Below are 22778 nucleotides of genomic sequence, written 5' to 3' on the forward strand. Positions count from 1 at the left end.
GAACGTTAGAAAAAATCAGGTGTGAAAATAAAAAACGTAATTTACTAAAGAGGTTGCCTCTGACCTTTTTTTTCCAGAAGGTCGTGAACATAATCTGAGCAAGGAGAATTTTATTCTATGACTGCCTGAACTCTCTGAGCAAGAATGTGAAACAAGGCTCATTTTGAAGGGAACTGCCTAATATTTTATAGTACTATATTTTTTCAAAGTGTCTTTTATGTACAAGCCAGTATGAGGGCAGCTGGCCAGGTAATTGACCAAAAGGTTTCCAGAGAGCAAGTTATTTAATGTCAAAGTAGCAGTAGATTGTGCTTCCAGGATATTTCCTCTCTGAGTTTGGGTCTCTGATGTTACCCCGCCCTTTCTACCTTAAGGTTCTCACCCCAGCACATGCTGAAACTTGACTCATCTGCTTTGACAAAAAATTGCTTCCTTGTGGCTTTGAGAATTATGTATTTGAGCTTTAAAATAAGTGCCAAGCCTAGGGTCAGGCAGCTGGTCACCCAGGTAGACTGGACAACTTTCCTGACTCATGCTCACCTGCTCCAAGTTATGTAAAAACACAAAAACAACACTCATCAAGCACCTATCAAGCTAACAAAAGAAGCGAAACCACAATGCGTCATTGTCACAGTGCCCAAAAATTGGGAAAATGTTTTTGGTTAATCTATTGTGGAGTTTTTAGGTGGTGATGGCGGTTGTTGAGTAGCGGTTACTATTTGGCAAGAATCGAAATCAGAGCCTTCTGTCATCCTGACTGCTGATTCCAACAAACAATATAAAAATGAGCATGTTCACAAGAATGAATCTATGGGTGGAAACAGCATTCTCTCCTTAATCTCTTGGTTTGTATCAAGTTATATAATTTAGAAGAAGGGAGGAGAGAGTGGGATAAGGAGACACAAATACAAGTTTATAGATATCAGCCAAGTTTGTTCAGAGTGATTTGTCTAATAGTTTCAATAACTAACACTGACTAGACTTACTGTGTACAGCTCTACGCACTTCACATGCTTTATCTTGTTCCATCCTCACCATAACCGGATGAGATAGTTATCATTGTTATCCGTTGACCAAGATCTCACGGGTAGTTAAGTCAGAGCCAGGGTTGAACCCAAAACAAGTCCATGTTGTAACACCAAATTATTCCATCTAGGATAACTGGCCTTTTTTTTTTTTTACATTTATTTGTTTATTTTTGACGGGGGATGGGCGGAAGGGCAGACAGAGAGAGAGAGAGAATCCAATCGGTTTGTTTATTTTTGAGTGGGGGGAGAAAGAGGGAGGAGGGGCAGAGAGAGAGAATCCCAAGCAGGCTCTTTGCTGTCAGCACAGAGCTGGTCCCTGGGCTCAATCTGGTGAAATCATGACCTGAGCCAAAATCAAGAGTCAGAAGCTTAGCCGCTTAGCCCACTGAGCAGCCCAGGAGCCCCAAGGATAACTTTCTATCCTCCTTTAAAATGTTGCTTGTCTGGTTCAGTTTTGCCTCCACAATTCGGACATGATTTCAGCACGAAATTGAAATACTTCAGCCTATGCAAAATTCACTGCATGACACTATATCCCAAGCAATGCCAATTTACAGAAGACACAGTGGTTTTTATGGCTGCGGTTGGGGAATGTTGTTTCTGTATATCCTGAAGCACATCCACAAGAACTAAACAGAACCCACCCTGGGACTGTTTATTTACATTAACCCTTGTCGAACAGAGAGGTGCTGCCAAGCACTCTAGAGGAAGTGAGATGCTTTATCTTTTGCGTGCACACGAAGTTTACGTCTTCAGAAAGCCTGGGTGGGTGTGACTCCCAAAAGCTAATCTTTCAGTCCAACCATATGCAAATCTGGGCCGGTGTTTATGTGGAGGTGCAGACACAAACGTAGGTGACACGGCTGGTTGCTGACGCGCGTGGGAGCGCACTTGCCCTGTTGTCTATTGGCTTGTGCTGTGCGGAAGGCGTGATGGTGGGCACCCAATCTGGATCGCCCCGTCTAGATGAGGGGTGTTCGAGTAGAAGTTCCACCCCGCGAGGGTAGCTAGTACCATTATCCACGCAGGTGCGCCCGGGGGCCAAAACAGTCCTGCGCTTCTCGGGAGGAACCACGAGTAGATCAGCGCGCAGCCTCGCCCCGCCCCAACATCCCGCTCCGCCCCGCCCCGGACTCCCCTTCCTAGGCCCCGCCCCCCAGCTCCCGACAGCTCCGCCTCCATCTCCGGGAGCTCCCAGTGGCACGGCTGCCCCAGTTCCGTAAACACTTTTCTCCCCGCCCCTAGCAGTTCCCCGGACTGCACCACTTGAAGCCCGTGGGGGGGGGCCGTTTCCTCTGGCATGCAAAACACCGTCAATCCAAGCTCTTCTCGACCTCTTTCATGCGAACGTGAGGAAAAATGTTCGGTAGTAAATCAAATCTGTCAGAGATCTGCTATCGGAGCCTGAAGTGACTTGGATTTCCCCCTCTCCCGTGGTCCGTCTTCCCCCTCTCGCCGGTTACACTGCTACGCCTAGGCTGACTCTTCGAAGTCCCTCCCGGCCCTTTAAATACCGCGTGGGGGGGAGGGGGGCGGGGAGGTTGGGGGTTGTTGGACTGGTGAGTTTTCAAGGTGTTTGAGCGGTGTTCGGTGAGGGGACACCCAGAGATCCTTGATCCAGGCTCACTCAGTCGCCTTTCTCCTCCGCCTGTCTCCGCGCCAGACCCGGTGCGTATCCATCCCGGGGGAGGGGGTCGCGGGTTCTGAGGTGCCGGACCCGGGTCGGTGGACGAGGACATCTCGCCACAGGGCAGCCGAGGGCCTCCCCCAACCCACCTCGGAACTCTGTCCTGGGACGCCGGTGCCAGGGGGCGTTAAAGTCCCGCTTCTTGCTCCCCCCCGTCTCCTTGTTTGACCTCAAACCGCCATCCCGCGTGGGAGCGGGGAGCGGGTACAGAGTGGCCGCGGCGGGTGTCAGAGTGGCCGCGGCGGGTGTCAGGGTGGCCGCGGGCTTCGGGCCCCGGAGGCTGCGGGGTCGCGACCGCTTGGCCGCCGTTTACAACCTGCTGGATCCGTGCCAGCGACCGCGCTGCGAACAGCTTTCCACCATCCGGGCCCGGGCAAGGTGCCCGCCTCGCTTGCGACCCCCTGCCCATCTGGGGTGGGCGAACCGGGCCGCGGTGGGGGCTGGGCGCGGCTCGAAGCGTGTGTTTGGGGTTTGTTGCCGGGGTTTCCCAGGCACTCTGCTCGGCCTCCGCCGTCCCCTCCCCCAAAGGTTTGTTTTGACAGGAAGCGTGCTGCTGGAGGGGAGGGGGGGCTGGAGGATTGGCCTGGGGGTGTGCAGACTCCTGGGGCGTCCCTCTACAGTCAGTTGGGGGAAGAGACGGGAGATGCCAGTCGGGCCCGGGCTCGAACCCCTGGCCTCTCGGGGATGGCTTGTGCTTCCCTAAACTGCTCCTCTGGGTGGCTCCACGGGGTGGGTGGACGGACAGCGCAGATTGGAGGTGGCACGTGGACGAGCATGGTTACGTGTTTTCGTTAGTATTTGGAAAAGCTGTTCCATTAAAGGAGCGATTTCACAATGATCTAAAGTTTCCTTTTAAAATAAAAGTATTCAAATGCAAAAATCTAGTCAACATAGCAGTGATTGACAAATTAGGGTAGAGATGTGGAAACAGGCGTCAACAGTGGTACCCAAATGACTGAAGTTTGGGAAATAATTATCTTAGGTGGTTGTTCTGTTACATTAACCTGGAGAAACCAGACAAGTTGTCCTTGTCCCCAGTGGGCCCCTCAGCCCCCAAGATTCCTATGGGCCCCATGGTCTCCAGCCCAGCCAGAGACCTTGCTCTTTGCTACCATAACCAGGTTATCGCTGTGGTTCCCACTTTAGGAGGCTCCGTGCCTGCCTTTTCCTCTTGCCTCCAGGGATTTCATCCATCATTCTGGCAGCCGGTGGAGGTTGCCTCACATGCAGTGGCCCAGGGCTGAAGATACCCAGTCACATGTGGAAGCTGCTTCAATGCCATTTTGTGAGGGGTTGGGGCCCCCAGAGGAGGAAGCACAGGTACTAAAACAGGCCAGCCAGGGGTGTGAGGAAAAGTGTTTCCAAGTGTGAACAGTGCCTAGAAATCCTTCCCCCGATGCTGTAATGTTATGTGTTGCGTGAACATCTGTTTTCTTAGACAATGACTGGCTTGTTGGCTTTTATCTAGCTCTTTGTTGGCTCTAATTTGATGAAGACCAGCATTCTGTAGCTGAATGGAGCAGGAACCTATCTCTCTGCTCTGTGGTTTATGCCTTGCTGCATATGAATAACTTTTTAGCACTGCTGGCTGGGCCTGGTTCTAAAGCAGCGTTTTGCAAAAGATGGAGATGTTCCATACCATCTACAATTTTTTTTTTCCTTCAGAGCCCAGTCTTATTCCTCTGACTCCTTGCCCTTTACTACACATATGTGAATGCCTGTCTTTGCATTTGACCTTGATCTGGTCTTCAAGGATGACATCCACTAGATAGTTCATGAAATTTCTCATTTACACCACCCAACCTTAGCTGGATGGTCTCCATTCCTCATACAGGGCGCTGTTGGAAAATCTGTGTAGTTCACCTCAAAATGTTTTTGATACTAGTTGTAAGCAGTTAAGACTTCTGATGATATTTGAGTTTTAACTAGGGATTTTGCAGTGCTTAAAGAACGGCTCCCTGATAGAGGATTTTCCTTTACTCTAGTGGGGTGGTTGAGAATTGTTTTGGATAATAGACTCTTTCAGTGATGCCCTTCATGGTATAGCACTTTGAGCAGCCACCCCGGGGTAAGGTCAGCTCGTTACCACATATGTAAGTGTCCACGTGGTGTTGGGTAGATCGATTTGGCAGACTGAGAATGGAAAGAATGAACAACACACTACATTTTGTCCAGCCATCCTAGAGTGGTAGAAAGCATGGGCTTTAGGGATCCATGGCCTCGATTAGAGTTGTGCCTCTGCCACTGCTGTGACCCCTAGAGCAAGTAATTTAACTTCTCTGAGCCTCAGGTTCTTATATATAAAATAGGGATAATAGCAGTACCTTAGCTAGCAAGGTTATAATGAAGATTCAAGGAGATAAAACACTTCAAATGCTTATGGGGGCTGGGACATAATAAGCACACAATAGCTATTAGCTCTGATTGTTATTATTTGTTATCAATGAGCATTAAGAGAATGGAAAAACACAATGTAAACCTTGCTTTAAGCTCTGGAACTGTAAGTCTCTGCTGGTTTGAATTATTGGTGCCTGGAAAATGTGTTTGGAATTGGAAAGGGGAGACAGCCCTTCCTGTAAGCAGCTTAAAATTTAGTGGGGAGCCAGTTATGTAAACAGCAACTATAGTACTTTAAGTGACTGCATAATGGGAATATGAGCAATGTGAGTGAGGCAGGAGAGAAGGAAAACCTAAATGGTAATATGAATAGGAGTGTGGCCTAATTTGTTCATCAACGATATTCCTTGAGCTCCCCCTCTATCCCAGGAAGTGTTCCTAGCTCTAGTTGGCTGATTTAGATGGAGTGGGGATATCAGGGAAGGTCACTTTGAAGTTGTAACATTTAATTTCAAATCTGAATGACAACAAGGAGCCAATCACATGGAGATCGGGGAGAACATGCTGGGGCCGGTGTGGGGGGGCGCAGGATGCGGAGAGACTCTAGCAGGTGCAAATGTTCCAGAATGGGGAGTTTGGCAGGTCTGAGGAACCTGAAGAAAGCCATTGTGTCTGTGGCAGGAAGGGTTAGGGGGAGAGTGATACGGGATGAGGTGGGTAGAGGCCGGATCACAGAGGAATATAAACCATTGCCAGGAAACTTCTTAAGAAAAGGGAAACCACCTGGAGATGAGCTCTTAAAAGGGATGATTTATTTTGCCTCTTCTGAAGGGCTCTGGCCTATTTCCTGTTTTATTCTCTAGGCACTGTTCAAGAAGGACATTGGGACAAGTCTGTCTAGAAGAGCTTTTGTAATAGAGTGGTATCTAAGCTATCCCAGCGGTGGGAACAATCAAAATCTAAAAACTGCAGGAGCCCAGACTGTTCTGAATTAGACTTGAAGTTTTGGTTTAGTACTTCTCTTTTAATTTTCCGCTTGGAAATAATTTCAGACTCACAGAAAAAGTTGTAAGAACTGTACAAAGAACTCCCTATCGTCTACCTTTTGCTCATAATCACCTGTTAACATGTTGCTGCAGTGCTTTATTGTTTTCTCTTTTTCTCTCTCGTTAAATTAGTTGAGAGAAAGTTGCAAACATCATGGCCTTTAATTCCTGAATATATAATCACAGTACATGTATCAACTTCAGTAAATTAACATTGTTACACAGACAGTAGGTTCAGGTATTGTTACCTGCTGTCATTTGACCCAGTAATAGCAATTTTTTTCCCTCTGGTACAGGATCCAGTCTGGGATCATCTGTTACACTCAATTGTCAAGTCTCTTTTCATCCGGAACATGTCCTCAGCCTTTCTTTGTTTTTATGACATTGACATGTTTGGAAATCATAATCTCTTCTAGTGGTAATAAAATAATAGTTGGCTGTCAAGCACTTACTAGGAGCTCAAGTACTTGACATAGACTATTTCAGTTCATCTTCACAACAATTCTACGAGGCAGATGTATTAATATCCCCACTTTGCAAATGGCAAACCGGAGTTCCCTCTCTCCAGTCAGTAAATATCAAGCATCAGGATCAAGAACCCAGACCACCTGACTCCAGAGCCAGTGTTCTTGCCTCTTGGACGTGGACATTTGCGTTGTCTCTGGTGGATCTTTATAATCCTGAACCCATGCAGGACCATTTGCAGATGAGTCTGCTACAAAAAGGAAATAAAGAAGTGAAGTTGGTAGTGTGGACACAGGCTAAGGAATCAACCCATTTCACCTCCATCTGTGGTGGGACAAAGGACTGTCCCCTTCAGGTTCTTGCACCCATTTCCCTCCTCTCTAAAATGTCAGTGGTCATATTGCCATTCATTCAACAATAAATGTCTAAGTGTCTGCTGCATCCCAGTCATTGGTCTTGGAAGGAATTCCATAATATTGAATTTATTATTATTAAATGAAGAACAGTGCAATGAAAAATGTGATTATTCTCCTTGATGGTGACCCACTGTAGTATTGGAGGCTGTGCTTGGAGTTATACGCTGCTTTCACCTTTGACTTTACCTTTGGCCAGTAAGTAAATCCTGCAGGTAGGATGAGATGTGGTGTTTCTGAGAAGCTGTGTGGTTTGCTTGTAATTCCCAGTGGTGAAGTTTAAGTAGATCTAAGTTTGTCGGTATGAGAAGCATTACCTCTCTTAAAGAAATAGACTGGTTTTATTATCACTGTTGTAAGAATCCAAAATAGTTTTTAAAGCAGTCTGATTACCCTCAAGGCCTTTTGAGTCAAGTAGCTTTGTCCCCAGATGACTTATATGGAAACCCGAGACCAAGAAAAGTAAGAACAGATGTGAAGGAACTTGCAGAAGACCATTTACACTGGGATGGGCCATTTGCTTTTAGCTTTTGTATTTCAGGCAAGCGCAAAAGTTCTGTCCTGGGTTAACTAGCAGTGTTATTTTATCATCATGGGATAAAACAGTTCTCCCCTCTAGAGTAGTTTTTAATGCCTGAAATGATGATGATAGTAACAAGAAAAAATGCAAATAATACTAATAATAGTCATCATCTGTATCCAGTTTTCTCTGTGTCAGCCACTGTTCCAAGCACTCTACGTATACTGACTAAATGAAGTCTCACGCTTGCCCTATGCATTAGGTGTTATTAGTATGCCTTAAGAAAACAGCAGTTTCCTTATAGAATAATAATGGGCATTTGGGCTTCAAAGAAAAGCTTCTCCTTGGATGCACTAAAGCCCATTTGTGCTGTGGAGGCTTCTGCCAACCAAACAAGAGTTTCTAAACGTTTTGAAGCTTTTATTTTATGTTTTCTGTTGCATCCCCTGTGCCAGAAACTCTGCTTCCAGTGAATTGTTGGAAGGAAGCATAGTTGCACATTAAGTATGTCTGCTGTAAGCACATTTAATGTCTGAGAACTTCCGGTGAAGCCTCGTGGAACTCTGGGTTTATAGCATTTTAGCAATTCCTAGTTGAAAGGGACCTTATAGCCAGCCCAACCTGCTCAGAAAAATGAGGTGAAGAGAGCCGATGTGATGTGCATAAAGTCACACAGCAAATTAATGACAGACCCAAGCCTCAGACTCTAGACTTACAACTCCTAGCCTACATCTTTTTATTTTTGAACCTTTGTACTTTGCTGCCTTGTTAAACACAATTAAGGAACCTACAAAGTGTGCTGTTCGGCTGGAGTAGAAAAATGAAATGGACAGTTATAACTATTAACCTAGTTCATAAATTCCAATGGATGAAAGCTTTTATTCACCTTTACTTGGAAAAACAGCCAAAATGAAGGAAAATTAAGAGCAGAGCATACAGAGCACAGTTGTTATAGTGGAATGACTGCAAAAAATAATAAGATGGAAACCAAGTTTAAGATAAATAAGAGCGTGGCCAGGACCAGGGAATATTGAGTCTTACACCTAATAAAGAAAGTTTAGGTGGTAGGTTCCCTGCTCCAGTGCTTGAACTTTCACAGTACAAGGCCTGCAAGTGTGTGATATCAGTTTGCGAATGTTCTGGTTGAAGCTGTACCAAATGGGATTCAATGATTCCGATTCAGCTGACACCAAGTGAATACTTGTCGCGTACTTGACACTGGCGATGGACGAGACACAGTCCCTGCCTTATTAAGGAGAGTCAGAAGTAGCCATGGGAGGAAAATAACTGTACAAGGGACTCAGCTCTGTCGTGGAGATACGGGACGTGTGTTGCAGATGTACAAAGAAGAGTGTCTGTCATTCACTCTGGCCAGAGGGTAAAGGCTTCCTGAGGAAGGTAGCATTTTCAAGAAATGCCATCAGTGAGACATAAAATGTTGGCAGAGAGAGAGAGAGAGAAATCTAGAGGGAAGGACAAGTATTCCATTTAGGATTGGGGTTTGGTGGCAGTGGAAGAGTTAGGGCAGATCCCTTTCTTCTGTCCTCTATTCCCTTCCCCCCAGCAGATGGGAATTAAAGCTCAAATAGAAGTGGGGCGCCTGGGTGGTTGGTCAGGCATCCGACTTCTGCTCAGGTTATGGTCTCACAGTTTGTGAGCTCGAGCCCTGCATTGGGTTCTCCACTCTCAGCACAGACCCTGCTTTGGATCCTTTCTCCTTCTCTCTCTGCCCCTTCTCTCTCTCTCTCTCTCTCCCTCTCTCTCTCCTCTCCGTCAAAAATAAACATTAAAAAAACAAAAAACTCAAGTAGAATCTAGCTTGCCTGTGGTAAAGGAGGTTATTTCCCCACCGGAGTTGCAAGGGTCCAGGTTATCTTATAGCCTGTGTTCGTGGTAGTTGGCGTTGGGACCCTAGGATAAGGCAACTATCTCTACATGGTAGCTTCCTGGCGGCTTCACTCAACTCCTGGCACAGTCAGCCTCCAATTAGCGCTTTTCTGTTTGTGAAAATGATGGGCCGAGCAAGGGCACACTTTTACAACTGGCAGGACTGAAGAAAGTTGTTTAAGGGAGGCCAGGGGCAAATGCCCTTGGGCATTTGACCTTTTAATAAGTCCCTCTCAGGTTCATCCTTGTCTCTGTTACCACACACGGGATAAAAAAATGGCACCATGTCTCTCAACAAAGGCTAGATTCCCCCATAGTCCCATGCGGCCTCTCCTTGTGCTTCAGCAATGCCTTGTTTCCCGTTTTCTCATGTTCTGGCCTCTGCCACACACAGATGTAGGTGACTGGACTTCAGAGACAGAGGAGTAGGACCCTGTCTCTTTCATTCACTGTTACCTTTCCCTGTGCTGCTACACAGTGCGCACTCAATATATATAAGGAATCATTTGAAGAAACTGCTCAGGATTTCCAGACATACTGTGTGCAGCCGTGGTTTCAAGTTCTTGCAGCTTTCAAAGCTCTGTATACCTCATTGCCTGGGCTGGTTCAGATTTAAAGAGACTCAGTGAATCCTTACTATCATTATTGTCTATTCAGGATTTGAGGTGCCTTCCTCCTCGGGCCCAAGTTTCCTCTCTGTTTCAGCTAACGCCACACATATCAGAGTCAGTGCCTGCTGGGCTTTAGTTGAGCCTCCTGGGCTTAGGCCGGGTATCCCATGTGCCCAGGATCCCCTTTCTAGAGAGTGACTGGGCCCAAGTGCCCTGCCTTTTGTCTGGGAGCCAATCTGATGTTCCAGAACAGCACTGGATGTAGATAGAGCGAAGGGACTGGTTTTATGGCATGGTAAGTCCCCTTGTCCCGAAGTCTGTTCCACCGACCTGTGAATCAGGATCTTTGATGCCTGTTTGTTCATGGGGTGGTAGTGGGTCCTTAGTCGACTGTCAAATGCAGACCCAGGGTCAGGCTTTAGTCTTTATATGATGGCAGTCCATGGGAAAATGGAGAACGTGCAGACTTGCCAGCCAGAGATTTTAATTAGTCTTCTCCCTTCCCCAAGGGGCTCATAAGGAACCAAAGAGGCTGATTTCAAAACTATTTTATTTAAAACAAAGCCAAAGGAACAGTAAGAATAGCTAAAATTTGAGTGCCATGCTAAGTACTTTATTAAGATTAATCCTATTTAACCTTCAAGACTGAACCCGATAAATTCAGTCTTTCAGCCCAGTTTTACTCATGAGGTAGGTGGGTAAGTAAGTGACTTTCCCAAGGGCACATGGCAAAAGACAGCACCAGCTTCTAACCTAGGTGGTCTGTCCCCAGTGCCCCATCCTCTCATACTCTTAACTTGCCATGTTTTAGCAACCCAGGAAGAGAGAGATTGTGTGTCTTCTGTACACTTTTAAGGGATCTGTTATTGCTGAGAGCTGCTCCTCATTCACACTGCGCATGTCCTGAGTAAGTTCCCACTCAGGGCTATGGGGTCCCTTTTCTGGAAGGCAGTCTTGGTGGCCTGGCCGGGCTGCTGTGGGAAAGGAGAGGTTATCTTCTGGGGCCTTTCCAACACTGTGACACACGTGTGGGCAAAGCCGTCTATGTTGGAAGAAGCATCCGTGATGCTAGTGGAAGTCCCACAGAGTGTTGACACAGGGTCTGTTTGTCTATGCAGGTGTTATCCCACACTCGCGTGACACAAAATGCCCTTCAATGGTGAGAAGCAATGTGTGGGTGAAGATCAGCCAAGCGATTCAGACTCTTCCCGGTTTTCCGAAAGCATGGCTTCCCTCAGTGACTCTGAGTGCTCCAGGCAGAGTTTTACGAGCGACTCTTCCAGCAAATCCAGCTCTCCTGCTTGTAAGCTGACGGGGAGCAGGGGCTAGGGGTGGCCGAGGGGAGGTGGTTCTAGACACGTGTGCTGGATTTTAAAACTCCTAAGTGAATGAGAGCAAAGTATAGACTCCCCCGGTTTCTAGATGTCCCATAATAGCACTGCAAAGGCAGAAGTAAGTAGCCACTAACGTTTACCACCTAACCATTTTTATTTTCATTACAGTCTCTGATATGCTTTGCTTTGACTATAAATCAGGTCCATAAACCCCACCTTTCTTTTCTCTTAAGCAGTGGAAAGCCACTCCCTCTTGGGATCACTTCTTGGACACATTCAAGGATAAATTCAAATTGGTCTTCTCTAATCATTGCCGATTTAAATGAAAGGAAACTTGCCCCAATTCAAGGGTCAGGCAGGAAGTGAAATAATCTAAAGGGTTTCCTACTGATTGCAAAAACTGTTGTGCAAATCACCCCAGAAAAGTAGCCACGAGGAGAATTACTACACTAGGGGCGTAAGAAAGAGTTCAAAAAGTGGCCACAGTGCAGGAGACGTCTTTTTCCCCTTTTGTGTGTGACAGCTAAAGGTGTGTAAAGCCAGTGTTTTTTCTTTCTCTTTTTTAGCTTTTTAATGACATCTTGTATAGGAAATGTAACATCTTAAAAGACAAAGCAAATGCAGAAAGAAACAACAACATAATCAAATGCCCACTTCAAAAAGTTTGTTCATTTGTGTTTAAATTTGTGCAATCTCATTTTTAAAACATGTGGAAAGTACACGAGTGTAGAGAAAAGAAGATTTTGCCTGTATCACCCAAAAGCGACAGCTGGCAGCACTTTGTCACATTCATTTTTCACATTGACACATGTGTATATGTAGGTGTAGACTGTTTTCACTTAGAATTATAATTAAAACGTTTACCTATGAGGATATACTTTTAAAACATTTAGGGGTGCCTGGGTGGCTCAGTTAGTTAAGTGTCTGACTCTTGATCTCTGCTCAGGTCATGATCTCACGGTTCATGGGGTTGAGCCCCATGTCGGGTTCCACATTGAGCTTGGAGACTGCTTAAGATTCTTTCCCTCTGTCCCTCTCCTCTGCTCACTCTCTCTCTCTAAAATAAAAAAAAATTTTTTTTAATTAAAAAAATGTAAATTACTTCATCAAATGACTATATAATAAATTTATTTAATCATTGATTTATCATTGGACATTTAGTTAATTTCTTTTCTTTTTTTTTTTTTTTTTTTTTTTTTTTTGGCTGTTACAAATAGTGCTTTATGGTACATAAAGCCTTTCCAGGAATTCCTTTGGATTATTGGACCCCAGAGTACAGACATTTTTGAGAAGAATCTTAATGAGCCAGAGGATTGGGAAAAGAATTAACTAGCAGTCACCCAGCTTTCTGTGCTTTTTGTCATTTTTTATATTATATATATGGGGTTGATGCCTCCAACAGGGTATCTAGGCATCTTGACGAGGGACTTTGCTAATTCCATATATCACCATTTTTTCCTCTTCTTCCCCCTCCTCTTCCTCATGGTCTTCCTCTTCTTCCTCCTTCTCCTCTTCTTTTAGAAATTATTTTAGGTAGCAATATATTGCCAGTCAGTATTGTTTTTTGAGGAAATGATTTTTAAGTAATTGAAGCTAAGAGTTCCAATAGTGATTTTTAAAAGACATGACTTATTAGAACAAGTTTCTAGAATAATCTTTAGAAATAATCAGAATAATTCTGTATTTACTACTTCTGACTGAAAAGTAGATTATCCAGTTTACCAGATTAATTTTATTTTAATCGTCTACATTTATTAAGTTCTTACTATGTTCTTCTTTACTAATCACCTCAAGACAGCCCTATGAGGAGATATGTTATACCTAGTGAAGTCGAATGATAACAACCAATTGGTAAAAATTGGAGCCAAACCCAAGCATTATGCTATACCACCTATACTTTTAGAAGTTCTGGTTGTTTTTTGTTTTTTTTTTTAATTTTTTTTAACGTTTATTTATTTTTGAGACAGAGGGAGACAGAGCATGAACAGGGGAGGGTCAGAGAGAGAGGGAGACACAGAATCGGAAACAGGCTCCAGGCTCTGAGCTGTCAGCACAGAGCCCGACGCGGGGCTCGAACTCACGGGCGGCGAGATCGTGACCTGAGCCGAAGTCGGACGCTCAACCGACTGAGCCACCCAGGCGCCCCTAGAAGTTATAGTTTTAAGAAATCAGTTATTTCATTTTGAATGTGCTTAAATTAATGAGTTATGAATTACAGAATAAAAGTAGTCTTATCAAGTTCCTGCAGAGTACGTGTAATAAATGCAGATATCAATAGGTACTAAAATATAGGGTGATTTAATAAAAGAAAGGTAACTTATAATAGCTTCTATTAATAAGATAGTCTGTAAAACACTTGAGAATTTTTTTTATCAATAGAGTAACTGAAACTATCAAAGGAGTTAAATTTTTGAAGTCTTAAGTAGTAAGTAAGCAGAGGAATCTACCCAATTTAGTATGTATTCTTCTTACTTGTAAAACCCTGCATGTGTATGTTGGGATAACTTACACTCTGTCTGCATTTGGAGGCTTCACTGCATGACAACTTTTCTGTGACACGAACTGGATTTTGTTTTTCTTTCAGCAACAAGCCCTCCCAGGGTAGTAACATTTGACGAAGTGATGGCTGCAGCAAGGAACTTATCAAACATGACACTTGCTCATGAAATTGCTGTAAATGAGAACTTTCAATTGAAACAAGATGCCCTCCCTGAGAACAGGTAACCCGGAGGCATTTGTGTGTGTAAATTGAGCTGCAGATTCTCACACATACACACACATACACAATACACATTCACACTGATTCCTAGAAGTCTTGTAAATATCCACTGAGAGTAAACATTGGTTAGTTCTCTAACACGGTCTTATACTTGTTTTCAAAACCCTCCTCTAGGGTACATGTTACCCATAATTTTAGAACTCAGTGTGTACGTCCCTTTCTGTGGAAAGCGTTTCCTGACACTCCTGAGCATACCAGACCACATTAAATCCCCTTCCTAAGGACTCCTGTTGCCCCTTCTGCCTCCCTTTGTTAATAAGTCTTTATGTTCAGTGTCTGTCTCTCCCATGTGACCAAAACACCGTAATGGAAGGACTGTGTCTATATCATTTGGGGCTCTATCCCCATTGCCTAGCAGAATGCCTGACATACAGTACGTGCTCAAGAAATGTTTGCAGATTGACTTATTAAAAACTGATATTCAGGTTGTAAAAGATAAATCAATGTAGCTGAGCTGCCGAAGTGCTAAGAACAGATGATCCAGAAGCGTCTGGTGGTAGGAATCACAACTACATGGGCACCCCTGGTTAACCTCAGTCCCCGCCCCCTCCCCAAAACCCGGGGACCTTTAGTTAGAGCCACACCCTATATCCTACCTCAACCTCTCTGACTTTGTTGGCTCATAAATCCCCTGGGACAGAGAAGAGAAAAGGCTTGAGGCCATAACTACAGGTAAGTCATCTTTAGAGGCAAAGTTAGCTCGTGAATAATGGCATTAAATCTTCAACCTCACAGTATCATTTATAAATCCAGAGGCATTCCTATCAGTTAAGACAGCATGTAATATTTGATTCTATTTAGAGGTTTTATGCTTATTTGTTTTAAAGCAGGAAAAATAGGAAACATAATAACTTTCCTTCTTTAAAATTCAGATTGTAGTCCTCCTGCTCCTGAGGACATTATTCATAATAACCACTAATATTTTTTTAAGATTACTGGCCAAAATAGGTATATCTGTTTGGTTTTCTATGGTAATTGCATTTCACCACGATCCTTCATACCACTCTACTGCTACACCCTAGGCCAGGCCACCATCATTGTCTGACCTCTACTCTTTCAGTCCTAATTGGTTGCCCTTAGCCCCCCATAGTCCATCCTCTCCATTCACACGGTAGCCAGAAGGGTTCTGAAGGGTTAATTCTGAAGGGTTACAACATTCCGAAGGGTTAATCAGAGAAGGTAATTTCTTTGCTTAAAATCCTTCAGTGGTTTTCTATCACACTTAGAATAAGAAACCCAAACTTCTACAAACCCCTATGTTTGGCAGAAAGTATGGCAGCAAGGCTCCACTTCCGGACCACGCCTCTTACTCCTGTCCCTCCTGCCTGCTGCACTTCTGCCAAACTGGCTTCCTTGCTGACCTCGGAGTATACTGGCTTGATCCTGTCCCAGGAACTTTGTCCTTCTTCTTCCTTCTTTTTTAATGTTGTTCCCCTAGATTTGCACTGGCTGCTTTTTTTCTCCTCATTCAAGTCTCAACTGAAAGGTCACTGTGCTAGAGAAGCGTTCTTCAACCTCCCGGTGAAGGCAGCACCCTCTCCATCACTGTGTACCACACTGTCTTATTCTGTCTTCCTCATGGTTCTGAAATTGCCTTATTCATTTTTAATGTGTTTTGTTTTTGTCTTTCTGTCCCTGCTAACAGATAAGCTTTTTGAGAACAGACAACTTTCTTTTTTACTACAGTAACCGCAGCACCCAAAACAGGGCCTGGCACATATTGGATGTCATATAAACATTTATTGACTGACTAATAAAAATGAATGCTTGAAGTTTGCAGTGTGGGAGTATTTGTGCTTTAAATTCAAAAGCTGTGAATACAGGCCATAGCAAAAGCAGTTGAGGATCAGGCAGACTCTGGATTTGAATCCTGGCTCTGCTGAGACCATTTCTGAGCCTCACGTTCCCCAAGGACATGATGGGGACTAAAACGCTTCAAATGCGTGCTCATGGGCATTCGAGCGCCTGGACCATAAGGATTTTGATACTCTGGGAAATAGGAATACCTCTCTCCTTCCTTTTCTGCCTTAGCTGGAAAATGTGAGCAAGGAAAGCAAAATGCAAACTTAGGACAAGTAACTTTATTTAAAAATAAAATAGCATGTTATGAGCTGTTGATTTTTCAGATGGCTTTTTACAAATGGCCAAGTTGGTACCTTTTAAAATGTGGCTGACTCTCATATTCTACTAAATATTGTCTTTGGGGGAAAAGACTTGGCAAAATATGTCTGATTTCTGATACCTAGCAAGAATGCTTGTAAATGATTTGATTGATCTCATTCCCCTCCCCCCCCCCACCCCATCATCCTCCAGAAAATTAAAAAGCTAAAAAATATCTTTCAGCCTTTAGGAAACCTTACATTTAAACTCTGATGTCCCTGCAGGAGCTATAAAGTTATAGCTCTTCCTTGGTCGATCCATTCAAGCCACGTACATAAGGCTGGTAAAGTCAAGAGTGAAAGTCCATCCCAGCAGTGTTTGCCTTTCTCATTGTTCTGAAGTTGCTCAGGAGGGTCAACACTAGAAATAGCATTTATGCTGAGTAAATCTAGTCAGGGAACTAGAATAAGTTTTAACATTTAAAGTTGCTGAGTAGAATATAGCATTTGCAGTTATGGAAGCAATTTTAACTCACACTCCTCAGAAAGCTGATTTTAATGTCTCCTAGCATTATTGTATGTTTAGCTATTTGTACTCTAAAAAGGAAAAATAAGGACATGTGCATAACTATGAAGTTATTAATTCATTTATCATGCCTTCGTCAAACACTCACTGTATGCCAGGTACCGTGCTAGGTACAGTGGCAGGTACTTAGAAGAAGTTACAGCCTCTGCCTGGGAGAGATGTGTGCCCTGTAGAGGATGGAGACACCTAAGTAAGTACAGTGCAGGGAAATATGTGATTTTCCTAAAACTGTTGCCAAATGGTGTAGGAGTTCAGTAGGGATGTGTATTTAAATGTGCACCTATTTTAGTGCAGTGACATAAGGGGTGAGGCAAAGTGGCCACCTATTCTATTGTGAGCTCTTCCTGGGAAGGTTCCTATTCCAGCAGTGTGGTCTGGCTAACTTTAAATGGGACATCTAAGCTGCGGTTGGCAGCCTGTCCCATGCATGTCTCCTTGGGGCCAACCTGTTCTATTCCGTGCAATGAAACTTTAGCTGTTGAGGAAAGAGCAACTTTTCCATATCTCAGACCAAAAATCTAGAACACGTCTAAATATCCAAAGAGCAGCTGGGCAAGTTATGGCATCTCCTTAAGGTACAATTTTAAGAACTTACTGAAAGCTGTAGCAAGAAGGCATTTTTAAAGTCGAGGGGAGGGGCGCCTGGGTGGCGCAGTCGGTTAAGCGTCCGACTTCAGCCAGGTCACGATCTCGCGGTCCGTGAGTTCGAGCCCCGCATCGGGCTCTGGGCTGATGGCCTGGAGCCTGTTTCCGATTTTGTGTCTCCCTCTCTCTCTGCCCCTCCCCCATTCATGCTCTGTCTCTCTCTGTCGCAAAAATAAATAAACGTTGAAAAAAAAAAATTAAAGTCGAGGGGAAACTCCTAGGACAGGATGTTAAATGACACAAGTGTATACTATACCTATAGATTATTCTCAACTATATAAAAACATGCATTGAACAAGGGAAATATGTCAAAAGATTAAAATGAGATTATGGGCCATTTTTATTCTCTGGTTTTTTTTTTCTTAATTTTGTAAGATTTCTACAATGAGCACATTTCTTTCATAATCAGGAAAAATAGTGCTTATTTTTAAAAACAATTCATTTCCTTCCTGTAGCTTGGCCAGTCGAGTGAAGCACATTGTCCACCAGGCCTTCTGGGACGTCTTGCAGTCAGAACTGAATGCCGAGCCTCCGGAGTATGAACATGCCATCAAACTGTTTGAAGAAATCAGAGAGGCAAGTTGACGTTGTCTGTATTAGTTAGTAATTCTTTTCCCCGAAGACTGTTTTTGCGTCCTTCAAAGGGTGCTGGAGATTCTTTTTGGAAGACTGAGTAAGTCCGGTCACTGGAAGGGTGTTTTCCGAAGTGCACTTCCCGGGGCGGGGTGGAGGCAAGGGAACTCCGGCGGTGGAAGGAGCGAGCGCAGTGTGACGCTTAGCACACAGAGGGGTTGGTCACAGCAAGTCAAGAGCACGGACTCAGGAGCTAGAAACCTGGTTTAGCGATGGGTTTAGCAACAGCTTTCCAATCCTTCAGTCTTAGCGTTCTGAGAATTGTAAGAATTAAATGATAGGGCGGAGTTTTAGTGAACATTCACGAAGCCCTTGCTCTATACCATACGCTAGATTATTCATTTATCGTTACCATAATGCTGTGAGGTAGTTACCACTGTTGCTCTCACTGAATAAAAGGGAGCTGAGTTCCCTCACTTGCCCACGGTTACCCAGCTTTGAGAGATGGAGAGGGATTGGAACTGAAGTGCTCGGGCTCAGAGCCCGTCCTCCTAACCATGTGCTGTGTGTGTACGCACAGTGTCTGCTGTGTGGTGAATACTCTGGATAGGTTGCCTAAGGAATATATAATAAATATTTTATATGTAAAATATACTAACGTAGCCCATGGGGTGTTTCCATCTGCTCTTCTTTAATTTTTTTTTAATGTTTATTTATTTTTGAGAGAGAGAGAGGCAGAGTGCACTCGAGTAGGAGAGGGGCAGAGAGGGAGGGAGGCACAGAATCCGAAGCAGACTCCAGGCTCCAGGTTCCGAGCTGTCAGCACAGAGCCTGATGCAGGGCTCGAACCCACGAGCCGTGAGAGTGAGATCATAACCTGAGCCGAAGTTGGACACTTAACCAAGTGAGCCATCCAGGCGCCCCTCATTTGCTCTTTTTTAAAGGGTTCTTTGGAGCCATGATCTGCAACTTATTCCTTCCTTACGTGGTTTATTTGTAAACTTTTTGAAGTTATTTCAGTAATACTGCTTCCTTGCCAGTTGCTCTCATTCTGGTAGTTTCAGTAACTTCCCATGAGTAGTGGCAAGTTGGAGGGGGGCTTTAATGCAGAAGGTAGAACTTGCTTTTTAGATTTGAGACACTGGAGTGCTCCTCTGACCCACCACCAGTCAGTGTAGACTTCTGTGGCACCCAGGGCATTAAAATATGGACAAGGAGCTTGGTCTTCTAGACACTGAAATAAAAAATGACAACCCTTACTCACGTAAGAATGCCGGTAACTTTTCATTCCTTTCCCTGTGTAGATTCTCCTTTCTTTTCTGACTCCTGGCGGCAACCGGCTTCGCAACCAGATATGTGAAGTTTTAGACACAGACCTAATCAGGCAGCAGGCTGAGCACAGTGCTGTTGACATCCAAGGCCTGGCCAACTATGTCATCAGTATCATGGGAAAGCTCTGTGCTCCTGTGCGAGATGACGACATCAGAGAGCTGAAGGCTACCAACGACATCGTGGAGGTGCTGAGGTTAGCACTTTCCCTGCTTGCATTTTATTTCTTTTTGTTTGTTTGTTTGTTTATTTATTTTTGAGAGAGCGAGCACAAGACGGGGAGAGAGAGGGGGAGACAGAGAATCCAAAGCAGGCTCCAGGCTCCGAGCTATCAACGCAGAGCCCAACCCAGGGCTTGAACCCACAAACTGTGAGATCATGTCCTGAGCCTAAGTCAGACGTTTAACCGATTGAGCCAGACAGGTGCTCACGGCTTGCATTTTCTGAGAGTACCTTTCAGTTCATTCAAAAGGGAAGTGTGGGAATTGAGGAACACAGAATAATTTCTGATCTTCCAAAGGAATCCTTGACCCTAGAAGAAACCAGAGAAGCAAGGAGCAAGTCAGTCATTTGCCCTGAACATAGAATTTCCAGATAGAATGACCTAACAAAGTTGTTAGTTGGTGTGTGGGGGGCCCTGGAGATGCAGTGAGGAAAAAGACAGATACAGTCTCTGACCAGGGAGTTTACAGTCCAATGGGAAAACAGACCTCGGACAAGGAATTGCAATTGTGGTAAGTGCTATGGGAGGGGATGTACAGGGGATTAACAGAGCTTCTAGCAGAGGGACCTAATCCAGTCAAGGATCTAGGAAGAGGTCTTTATGAGTTAGGGTAATGGTAGCTGCTATGACACATAACCCCTGAACTCTTGGTGATTTAACCAGTATAAGTTTCTCATGTCTCAGTCTGAAGCAGGGGTTCTTGGTCAGGCAGCTTTCCACATGTTATTTGGTGACCCAGGTTCCTTCTATCCTTGATCCCACTGTTGCCCAAGGCCCTTGGAGTCCTGTACATTCAGCTAGTGAATGGGAAAGGGATCGGGGAAGGCATGCCCAGTGTTCAGCCTCTTCAGCCCAGAAGAGACAGATCCACTGACTGTAACCAGTCCTGTGGTCCCACCTAGTTTGAAGGAGGCCTGGGAAACGTGGTTGCTGTCTGGAAATACATTTCCCTAGCCACAAATATACACTGTGGAAAAAGAGCACAGACCTTTGGTGGTCACCTAACCATTTCTGCCACTGCTTCCCTGAGGAAATGAGGTATACTTTAAAATTGTAAGGGTCTAATTCTGGCTGTATAAACAATAACTTCTTTGTGATCCCAGAGGAAAGACGAGTCTATAATAGTTTTCACCAATGAGAGGAACTCCCCCCACCCCCACCTTTTTTTTTTTTTTTTTTTTGTGAATACAGCCACGTTGAAAATTAAGTTTTATGTAATAGTATTGGAAAGGCAGGAGGAGGAAACTGGTATGCATAGAGCAGGTAACTTACATTACTAACTGGGGCAAGTCGATAACCTCTCAAAGTCACACTTTACTCCATCGGTGAAATGGGCTGTATGTGCCCGTAGAGTTGTGTTCAGCTCTGGCATACAGTGACTCTTCAGTTGCAGAATCCATGCTCTGAGTTACCTTATTACCCACATGTGGTATCACATCTGTGGTCTTCATCTCGGTCATCTATCGAGCACCTACTGGGGACCACTGTTCCCTCCATGATGCGTTCATAACCTCATCGACTCTCTACAACATCCCTCCAAGACTGATCTTGTCTCTTCTTGCACAGATGAGGAAACTTGCACGGAGAGATTGAGTAACTTATGCCTGGCCACAGAGCTGGTCACTTGCAATGCTGCATTTGAGCCCAGGCGTGCCCAATTCGAAACTGAAGTATTTTTCCCCTGTGCCTTACTTCCCTGTCCTTTTTCTTCTTTTCTCCCCACCCCACCCGCATTCCCTTAGGAGGAAAAACCAAGTACACTATGTACAGACTCCTTAAAAGTTTAGGGCTTTCCAGTGAAAATTCCTTCTTGAATCTTTGTCTCATTGTTAAGACTCATTGCTTAAGCTTTCTACTGTCTACCAGTTCACTGCTGGGTGTAATGGATCAGCTGGAGGTATTGTATTTGCTAAAGCAAATACTCTTGAGATCTGTGAAGAATAAATTTGGGATGCATGTGTAATGCCTTCTATGAAAAGTGACCTTGCCAATGGCAGTTGGAATTTCAAAACCATTTGGGGGATGTTTATATTTTCCAGCCTGTAAAATAGATTGCAGTTAATGAATTTCAGCTTAATTTCTTAATCACCTCTTTAACTATTTTCACTCTAAAATTTTTAGACAAATATTTCATGTCCTGGACCTCATGAAAATGGACATGGTCAATTTTACAATTAGGAGTCTTAGACCACATCTTCAACGCCAGTTGGTGGATTATGAGAGAACCAAGTTCCAAGAAATTTTAGAAGAAACTCCAAGTAAGTACAATATAATGTGTATATGTTGAAACTAAGTGGAAATATGATGCGTTATATTTTGGTATCTTAAGGAGTGTCACTAAAGAATTTTGACTTTTCTGTTAAACATTTTTGTAACTTCTAAAATCGACATCACAAATTTATAGCTGTTTGCTGTGTCTCAAGCACTATTCATTTCTTCATGTATTAAAAAATATATATGTATTGAGCACTTGCTGTGCCCCAGATACTAGGATTGCTGTGGATCCCAGTTGCTGTGGATACCGCAGTGAACAAAACAATGTCGTGACCCCTGGGGAGCTGACATTCTAGTAGGCATGACAGACAAACAAATAAGCATGTATTGTCAGATGTGTTAAGTGCTATGAAGAAAAGTAGGAAAAAGGGCAGATAGCAATGGGGCAGGAGTGGGGGAAGTGGTGTTTTTTAAGACAAGGTAGACTGAGATGAGAAGACCTCTCTAAGAAGGAACGTTTGAGCAGAGTTTGCAAAGGGAAGAGGAAGGGGCATATGAAGATGTGAGAAAAGAACATTCCAGCCAGAGGGAGCTGCAGGTACGAAGGCGCTGAGACAGAAGCGTGTGTGTGAAGTTGGACAGACACACCACAGATAGTGTGGCTGGAGTAGAGCAGGCAGGGAGAGAGTGGGCGGAGACGAGGCCAAGAGGTAGACAAAGGCAGGTCATACAGAACCTTGCTAGGAAATGAGAGCTTAGAGTTTACTCCAAGTGTTGACAGGAAGTCATTGGAGAGTTTTGTGCAGGGGAGCAACCTGTGATTTGCATTTTTAAAGACCGCCCTGGCTCCCGGGTAGAGAGAGAATAGATGGCACCGGAGCAGAGAGGGAAACAGGGGCACCATGTAGGCGGTATTGTGGCTGCATGTGCAAGAAATAATGGTTCACCTGGCAATGGTGGAAGTAGTTAGACGGGGTCAGATTCTGGATGTGTTTTGAAAGT

At 44.3% G+C, this 22778-nt stretch overlaps 1 protein-coding gene across 3 annotated transcripts in view; it reads left to right on the top strand.

The window, feature by feature from the left end:
- The first annotated feature begins 2568 nt into the window (after window positions 1-2568).
- The window catches only part of TCP11L2 (t-complex 11 like 2), a 41472-nt gene continuing 21262 nt past the window's right edge, over window positions 2569-22778 (top strand). Inside the window, exons 1-7 of one of the 3 annotated variants that reach the window (XM_047864885.1) lie at window positions 2575-2696; window positions 6395-7174; window positions 11113-11297; window positions 13913-14048; window positions 17893-18013; window positions 19315-19535; window positions 21684-21820. In XM_047864885.1, coding sequence (XP_047720841.1) covers window positions 11141-11297; window positions 13913-14048; window positions 17893-18013; window positions 19315-19535; window positions 21684-21820 — 772 coding nt within the window. In that variant the 5' untranslated portion in view covers window positions 2575-2696; window positions 6395-7174; window positions 11113-11140. Of the gene's footprint in view, window positions 2697-6394; window positions 7175-11112; window positions 11298-13912; window positions 14049-17892; window positions 18014-19314; window positions 19536-21683; window positions 21821-22778 lie in introns of all 3 variants that reach the window. The other 2 variants (XM_047864886.1, XM_047864887.1) reach the window with 2 other exon arrangements.

This window comes from Prionailurus viverrinus, chromosome B4 (genome assembly GCF_022837055.1).
Source record: "Prionailurus viverrinus isolate Anna chromosome B4, UM_Priviv_1.0, whole genome shotgun sequence".
NCBI lineage: Eukaryota > Metazoa > Chordata > Mammalia > Carnivora > Felidae > Prionailurus > Prionailurus viverrinus.